General features: G+C 33.8%; 1 protein-coding gene across 1 annotated transcript; it reads right to left on the minus strand.

Annotated features, from left to right (window-relative positions):
* Positions 1–4,231: 4,231 nt before the first annotated feature.
* Positions 4,232–7,991, minus strand: LOC150108255 (venom protein 302-like). Its single transcript, XM_090390433.1, has 3 exons — positions 6,520–7,991; positions 5,018–5,141; positions 4,232–4,330 (listed from the first exon to the last, which is right to left on the minus strand). The coding sequence occupies exons 1-3, from the start codon at positions 6,546–6,548 to the stop codon at positions 4,232–4,234; spliced, it is 252 nt and encodes an 83-aa protein (XP_090246559.1). The 5' UTR covers positions 6,549–7,991.
* Positions 7,992–9,422: the final 1,431 nt, after the last annotated feature.

Here is a 9,422-nt window from a genome sequence, read left to right on the forward strand (position 1 = left end):
ATAATAATAATGTCATCTGCAAATCTCAGATTGTTGATTCTCATCACTGATATTCCTTTTGCATCTTCCTTCATTTTATCCATTGCTCTTTCTAAATGTGCGATGAAAATGCTTGGGGATATTGGGACCCCCCCCTAATAGTACTTCTGCTTGTTTTAAACCATTTCCCCAAATCATCATCTATTCTAACTACTGCAACTGCATTCTTATAAACATCTTTTAATATAGCTATTAGTTTTCTGTCAATTCCAGAGGAGAATTCTCTATGCTTGCTATGCTTGCTGAGAAAGAAGTAATATTTATTTGTTAATAAATGCATGCATTTATTAACAATAATATTATTAACACAAGTAATATTTTTTAAATAAATGCATGTATTTATAAGCAATCCATTTAGGCTTTTATTTTTGTATACCGAAGACGTCTTAAGCTTGCGCGTTAATAATTGAACTTTGCGTTGTATATCGAAGATCGATGCTTGCTCGTCTAGTCAAAGCTACCTTGGCTTGCTCGGTTGTGTGAGCTTCCAGGTTCTCTCTACAGATCCATTTCCGCTCGCTTCACGGCGTCTTAAACATAGGCCATACGCAGTGAAAGTAGCTCTAGCCAGTGAGCTTCAGCCAGCCTTTACAAGTGTGCGTGTTGCTTGGGAAAATGAAGTTACAACCAACTTTTTATGACGATGTTATTGAGCAGTTCATAAAGAAGAAACGTAGGGTAGAATTTGAAAAAGTAGCTAAATTGAAAAAGATAGAATATCATTTGTAAAATAAATGTTGTATTTGTATGATTAAATGTACGTAAATTTCTAAATATATAGTTTTAAATGGTCAGTAATTCATTATTCTGCTAATCAGACTTCAATCACACCTCTCACTCCCTGAATGATGACAAGAGCAACCGTGAATTTCAAGAATTTCACGACCAGCATTCGCCCCTGATCAATTCCATATGATTCTAGCCCTGCTAATGTCCCTTTTTGATCGATACTGTCAAATGCCTTCTGAAAATCAACAAAGCAAGTATATATGTTTTTGTTTTTGTTTTTCTCTTAGCTTTATCTGCTATTAACCGCATTGTCAAAATCTGTTGAATTGTGCTTCTATCGTTCCTAAATCTTGCTTGATCATCTGCAAGGTATACTATACTTCCAATTGTGTCCTCAATCTTTCTGTCAATATCATCATCATTATCACCTTAACAAGATGACTTGGCAATTGTTCTATCATTTTTACATTCTAGCTTATTTCCTTTCTTGTGTAATGTCACTAATATCGATTTCGCCCGCTCCTCTGGCATTTTTCCTTCATCCATGCCATATTTCATGTGGTTATACAGATGATTAAAAATCCCATGCAGAGCAAAAACATAAAATCAGGAAGTACTGGAACAAATAGAGAAATCAGGTGAACTTTTAGATACCATAGAAAAAAAAGGAAAACTGTATATGTTGGTCACCTACTTCGTAATGAAAAATATAAGATACTTCAACTGATTATAAAAGGGGAGATAAATGGAAGAAGAAGACAAGCAAGAAGAAGAAAACCCTGGCTGACAGACATCAGACAGTGGACTGGAATGAGCTCTGAGGGACTGTTCAGAGTGGCTGAGAATCGCTCAAAAATTGCCAAGGTGGTCGCTGACCTCCGATAGTAGATGGCACTCGAAGAATGCGTTTTAAATATTTTGAAATTATTTTTATATACAGTATTTAAAATTTTTGAAGTTTTTTTTGTAAGTCTTTTATTATTGAAATATAAGTTACATTATTATTTATGGAAATAAGGAAAAAATAAATAAAACTGACTTCACTTTCTTCTCAAACTTATTCCCATACGAAACGATTTCTATGAGAAGCCAAAGAAAATGAACCTATTTAATAGTTTTGTGCTTTTTTTAACTTTTCCAGAAAATATTTCTGGAAAATATTTTCTGTAAATAATTTTGTAAATAAATAACTAGACTGTAAATAATTTCATTTAAAAATTGTAAAATATCCAAGAAAATGATTTGAATATTTTGCACCTCCATGATGAAGGTACATTTTACTTGAATATCTTTGTCCGATCTTTTTCACAATTTATTTATTTTATTTTATCTTATTTTTATTTATTTATTTATTTGCTAAACTACAAACTGGTCAAGATTATATGTATAATAAGCAATGAACAGTCATAAAAAGAAGATAATACATCCAAGTACGAATATATTGGCATTAATGTGAAGGGAAAAAATTAATTCCTTACAATAAAAGTGTTAGCGCAATGTATTCCTTCAGACCTATGATCATTAGTAAATCTACTGAAGAACGAAATGCTTATATGTGCAATATAAAATATAATATGTGGCCAAAGTAATCCATGTTGAATGAAATACAGTAACAATCCTAGTGATATGTGTCAACCACCTGTATTATAGGTAGGTGACAGCTTGCTTCGAAAAGTACGCACGAAAACAGAAAACACGAAATCCAAGTAGGTTATGTAACAAAGATCAAGCTGATATACTCGACAGGCAGCTCACTTAAAAGCAAGCTGCAGTTTATGGAATGCAGTACCGGGATTGCCATAGTGATTTTTGAATGCTTCAAGTATCACACTCTTCCAAATGGAGTCCCATTACATCCCATCGAGGCCACCGCAGCTGTTGCAACAAAACTAGTACTCTCTTAAAATGGGAGAGGGGAACATTAGCCGTACATTAGCCATGTTTCTCAACTGCCGGACCACGGACCGGTACACCGTGTCCTAGCATCCATTATACCGTGCCACGAGAAGTTCTCCTGGAATTTGTCATTTTAGTTTTCTTAATTTTTCATGAATAAATATGGGCTAGCTGATGACAGCATAACTTAGCAGTCTGCAAGATGGGTGCTGAATAATAGGGATATTACCGTATGTTTTTTCCTCAGTTCTATTTTCACGTGACGTTTTCCACTATTACATCAGAAAATTTAAAATGAAGTATCAAGGGGAAAAAATATTACTGGCGATTATAACAATTAAGTTCTAAGTCTTGATACGAAATAATAGGAAACTTATGAACATTAAAGTTTGGTATTTGGATCCGTTTTATTTTTATTGACTTATTTTTGGGAATGGGATGATATACTGTGATCAATTACCTCTAGAAACTGATTTCGAATTATGCCGAGGGGTGAGATTAAGAACGTTTGGAACAAATAAAATTGCTCTAAATAATACACCACTCATGAAAATTAGGATTTATAGAGAACGGTTTGAATTATGAAGAAAACATTTGAATCGGGTGCTTTTTCATATAATCAAAAGATGCATCATACATCGAGACCGTGCAGCGGTTTCATCAGTTACATAGATTTTTTTTTTTTTTTTTTTGCACATTAAAGTAGATATCTACAGCTTGAAGATAAGCACGACTGAAAAATATAAAAATGAGGAAACCAACTATGTATATGCTCAGTTTTCATATTATAGTTGCCAGAATTCTAACAAAATGAGGTGGTTGGAGGTAGTAAGAAGTTTGATTGATCGTCTTGAAATATATCTTTTCTTACACATCCACTTGTTGTTCTAGCAAGAAGTAGGCATTTTCACCTGCGTATACATAACCAGCTCATGATATAGTTTCATCATTAGCGTCTCTTAATTATCTTATTATATTATATCATATGATAGTATACAGAACATCAAGAACATTGAAAATATAAAATAATCATTACACTATATATTTGCAGCGGATACCGTTGCCTGTAAGAATATTATTAAATTAAAAACTAGAAATGTAATATAATATGAAAAGATAAATAGTTTTTTTAAGTCTTGTTATATTTTAATTAAAAGGTGTAAAAATAATGAATGTATAAATTGAGAAATTTAAAATAAAATTATTATATTTTCTCGTAAACGTACAAGATTATTTTCTTTCCTAATTTTTCTTAAAATGGTCTTTTCATAAAATCTAGCTAGAATGTATACAGCAGAAACATCCATTTAAATTTGTAACACGATAAAATTATCCAATACAACGGACAACTGCGGATAAAAACCAATACAATTAACTAGCAAACTGACAATCCTGATTTTTCTCCATAAATGAATAAAAGTGCATTGAAATGTGAGTCTTTTGCATGGAACCTTAAAAAAGTATGGCAGCTATAAAGAAATGTTTATTATTGACCTGTAAAATTCTAGCTTAGTTTCAGAACATCCACTGCTTCAATCGTGTTTCAATGCGCTTTGGTATAAGGCATTTACGATGTTGCAATTTTTTTACATATTCCTTCTTTTTTACATACAAGACCTTCTCCACATTTTCCATGAATATTCCAAGGACCGCCACATATCTCGCCCTCGGAATGAAAATAAAGTTGAAATAAATTAAAAAGAGAGAGAGAAGTATTAAAAGATCTAAAAATAATCATAAATAGCTTTACAATGAGAGAACTGATATTTTTCTACGATTTTAATGTGCAATCAACCCAAACTGCAAGAAATGTGAAAAAATATGTCATATAGAAAATTAATGGATTACATACTAAACAATAAGACTTATATAGTCCTTATAAGGACTGGCTTAAAGGGGCAAAGCAAGAATGCTTTTCATCTTCCTCGTTATCTGTAGAGGACAGTGTAGAGATAAGGTGTTATTGAGCTATTAAAGCTCTGATCATGGCATAAGGGTAACAGCAATAGCCGAACCTCAGTTAGAACTTCATTGGCTACAGCATTGCCAGCCATTACCCTCCAAGGGTAGGAATCACCGCATCTCACGGTCGATCTCTTAATCATCCATCCTCCACAATAAGACTATTATTGAAAATATTATTAAAACAGAGCATTATAGTGATTTAATTTTTGTGTATCTTATTTTATTTAACAAAATGTGTGAGCTGAAAAAGAAAGAAATCCATAATGACTTCATAATTAAAAAGATTTTCATTACCGTTTTTTGTTTTTAAAAAAAAAATTAGAATAAGCTTAAGCACAGTTGCTAGAATAAAAAAATAAAGTTTGGAGCCAATAGCCGCAATGAATACTTTACATACTTTGGCACATACTGTACAGCACTTGCACACGTCTAGAGTTGTGCCTGCCGGACAATTCTCAGGAGGATCAGGACAGTCCACCTCTTCGCATGGTAAGCAAGATAGCGACTGGATGCTAATATAAAAAGAAGACAGATATCAATAAGAACTTTACACAAGGAAACAAAAATGTAGAGCATAACACACACACACACACACACACACACACACACACACACACACACACACACACACACACACACACACACACACACACACACACATAAGCACGCACGCTTCTCATATGAAAGCAACTCGAGCTTAAAACGGCTGTAATACTGCAACATATTCTACATATAATAATAATAATTATTATTATTATTATTATTATTGTATGAGTATCTCCATGGAGTCAGAAGACTCATCGTGGGAGACCCAAACTATCAAAACCATATCTATCATACCTCTTCTTAAACTCATTTACAGAGAAGCACTCACAACTGAGTCAGCAACGCATTCCATTCATTCACTACTCACCAAGCAAAAAATCTAGTTTTTTTTGAACACCCTTTTTAACCACACGTTTCCAGGGATGATCTCTTTCGTTCTTCCATCACTATCACACAGCTGAAACATTTCCGCTGCATCAGTCTTATAAAAACCTTTAAGTAATTCAAATGTTTCTATCATATCTCCTCTTCTCCGCTTATCAACCAACTTTTCTAATCCACGAGCTCTCAATCTATCAATCATCATACAATACCTCGATAACGTACATATCAGATCATATATAGCATGTTATTACAATAACATAACATGACTTTCGTCTAGTTGTCAAATCATAACTTTTTTGAAGATAAAATCCTTCGAGCTTTGTATGAGAATGGTTAACTTATCTTTAATCGAGAGGTTGCCTGGTGATGGCATTTAAAACGATACATGTACATGCTATTTCAAATCATGTCTAGGAAACGTGCATGTACATGAATCGTTCTGAATGAAATAATGAGGCGCATTTCCCGAAAATATGACGAGCATAAAATTTATTTTTAAACCATTCTTTCAGTAACCAATCCCCAACACACTCGTGAACTATGCAATAGGTATCGTTCAACGAATGCATTGCATCATTCAAAAATTAAATACTCCATTAAATCTTAAATGAAAGGTGAGTTTCATATCTAATTCTGGTTTCTCAATCGTAATACACCATCCTTACTGAAATAACTAAAAAAAAAAAAAACACATTTGCAAAACAATTACTAAATTTCACTCACCTCCATCAAGCTAACACATGGCACATTCATTTATCGACCTATCAATAAATTGGTCTCAACTAGTGCTTATTCATAGTTACAAAATACAAAGTAAATTTCTGCCTTCCAGATATTAAAATTTCTTTCTCTCTCTCTCTTTCTCTCATTTCGGAATTATTATTAAAGTAGAATGAATGAATGAAGAACAATTTCCACCCATTTAAAATGTCGGAAATATATCTTTTACATTATACTCACCCACGAAGATTCACAAAAACCAAAAACATGCAACATACTAACGCTGTCTTCTTCCTGTAATAAGAATTAAAAAAAATGACTGCATTGTTCACTTAAAATGAAAAAAAAAAAAATAATATAAAAAATTTAATGTTTGTATCGTAAAGTGGCTGGTCTCTTTCAATATCTCCTTTGATTCCCCCCCCCCCATCTTTTCTCTCATCAGTCAAGTAACTTGACATTTCAGAAACCTGCTACTGCTGACATGATGGCAACTAAATAACGCTAACCGCATTGTCTGCTGTAGCTGTAAATTGCATTTTCTTCCTGGGTTTCGAGGAGGGAAAACCCTATGAGACTGACAAACTCAGCTTCACCTCAAATGTCTCGATAAAGGTTCTTCTTGTCATAGACAGGATTCAAACCCAGGTCTTTCGAATAATCGTTTCGTCTACATCGACTGACATACGGAGAATGTGGCTCGTTTGAGGTTGATTAAAGATATCTTTCTTTAATAACTCAAATAACATCCAGAAAACTTTTGGGAAGATAAACGGATTATCCGTGTTAAAGTGTGTGTTTACAAACTGTATGCATGTTTTTAAACGAATAAAAATGTGAATGGATATTTCTGCGAGCAGATTAAATCACAGACTTTCATGATAGTATTCATAACAGTGGTTCGCAGTAAAAACAACACCAAAAGAAGAAACAACTATTGTTTCTTCTTTTAATTCATTTCACTTTCTAATGTTTCGCTGTTTTCTTAACCACCATCATCAGAGCTCAAATTACAACTGTGGTGACACACAGCACTCAGTTAGAATGTCACAGAAACAATTCAAATTGCGACTAAAAAGCAACCAATGTCCTAGAAGGAGCACTCTATATAGGCTCCGTTTAGATTATTTTCCCAAAAAAAGTGATGCTAGGTCTGATAAGTGAGTACTATTTTGTTCTTAGAATGACTGTCTTCTCCCAGATCTGTAGCAAATTAACGCAGCCATAATTGTCCAGGGTAGAGGACGGCTTCATGACTGATGCCGATTCTAAAAACAATCTCTCAGACTTGAAGCGACTTCTGTTTAATAGAGTTGTTTTCTTTCATTTAACTCTGCCACTGATGAATTGAAGCCTGGTCTCTGAGGAGAACCAAGAAGCTCGAAACTGCTGTCAGTCCAGTGAAACCTTATCAGAATGGACCAATAAAAGACCAAATATATGGATGCTTGGGCAATCGGCAATGTCTTCTATATGGTCTGCGCTAGGACAACTCGTAAATGCCGGCGAGTATATTCTCGTAAGCTCTCGGGTCAAATTTCGTACGAAACTTTCATACTTTCTACATTCGACTTTGAAATAATGCTGGATCTAATATCCACTTGATTTATATCAAATATCGTTAATTTTCATTTTGTAAATAACTGATCCACTGATCATGATCCTCTTTCTTCAGCAATTAAAGGAAATTCGCTTTCGTAAATATTGGTTATGGTAAAAACATCAACAACAAAAAGCCGGAAAACATAAAAGCAAAATCTGAAATAACGATAGGATGTAATGATAAAATGGATTATTTTAAAAGAGGATATAAATGAATACAGTTCTTTCAATAACATAAAAATATAAATGTTTAAATCAATTAAACGTTAATAATCATAATACTTACCGCATTTGGAAATACGTTTATCTTCTGAAGGCGTTATTTTGCTGTAGCTTGTCTGTAGCTAGAGCTATCACCAGGTGTCGTCACTGCTATGTGTAGTGGTAGCTTTGATATTATCAGTTCCGCAACGTGTATCCTGGATGTGGAATCCTGTCAAACAGGATGCATGTTGTGCAGAAAGTAGAGGTGAATCCTGTATCCGGGATCTAGACATTAGAACGCTGCAGATTCCGAGATTTTTAGTAACGGGAATATATAAAAAAAAAAACAGAATTACGAAATCTCTGGTATTCTTTTTAGCTGTAGATCAAATTTATAACAAATGCAGTACTCTTGCATGGACATGGTTATATAAAGCGATATATATATATATATATATATATATATATATATATATATATATATATCGCTTTACCATTTAGTGTTTTTTTTCCTTAGTCGGTATTAAAACAATATAATGAAAAGATATGAAAAGAGTTGTGTACACCGCTTGTTTATTATTATATTTTTTTATTTATTTTTATTATCTGAGCCCATCAGAGAGTGAAGGACTCGTCGAGGGAGGTAGTAAATTATGCAACCCACCTATCATACCTTCCCTTAAATTAATTTGCACTAGATGCACTCATTATCCCCTAAGGGTAAATTATTCGACTCGCTCACTGTTCTCTGGAGAAAAACCTAGCTCTTACTCCTTTCTTGACCTTACCTTCCATGGATGACCGCCTCCCCGCCTTCCACATGACGAAAACGTTCATTATCTGAAATGCTATAACACCATTCAAAAGTTCATAGACCTCTATCATATCACCACTCTTTCTTCTGTTAAGCAGAGCATGCAATCCACATACTCGCAATCTGTCCTCATATAATCTAAATCCCATAATCCGGATGTAATCTTTGTAACTCTTCTTGGCACCCTTTCCACAGCTTCGTTATTCCCTTGGAACCAGGGAGACCAAATCTGCGCACAATAATCCAGGTGTTGTCTTATCAAAGCCTTATAAAGAGGCAAAATTATTTCCTTATCCTTACATGTCAAGGTTCGTTTCAACACAGCAATTATCCTCCGAGTTGTATTTGTAACTTTTCGCTATGTGACCATTGAGCTTTAAATTCTTATCCACTATACACCAAGATCCCTTGCCTCTTCAGTTTCTTGTAACATAACCCTGCTAATATAATATGCCGTTGAAACTATAATCACGTCAAAGTGCATAACTTTACACTTACTAACATTAAATTCATAGCCATTTAC

The sequence above is a fragment of the Typopeltis vanoorti genome, chromosome 3, assembly GCF_054136105.1.
Source record: "Typopeltis vanoorti isolate ZY-2024b chromosome 3, IOZ_Tvanoo_1.0, whole genome shotgun sequence".
Classification (NCBI taxonomy): Eukaryota; Metazoa; Arthropoda; class Arachnida; order Uropygi; family Thelyphonidae; genus Typopeltis; species Typopeltis vanoorti.

Coding starts and splice junctions, on each gene's coding strand:
- LOC150108255 (XM_090390433.1), bottom strand. CDS start 6,548: ATGTTTTTGGTTTTTGTGAATCTTCGTGG. Junction 5,142..6,519: donor GTTTTTGTGAATCTTCGTGG/GTGAGTATAATG, acceptor TTTTTATATTAG/CATCCAGTCGCTATCTTGCT. Junction 4,331..5,017: donor TATGTGCCAAAGTATGTAAA/GTATTCATTGCG, acceptor TTTCATTCCGAG/GGCGAGATATGTGGCGGTCC.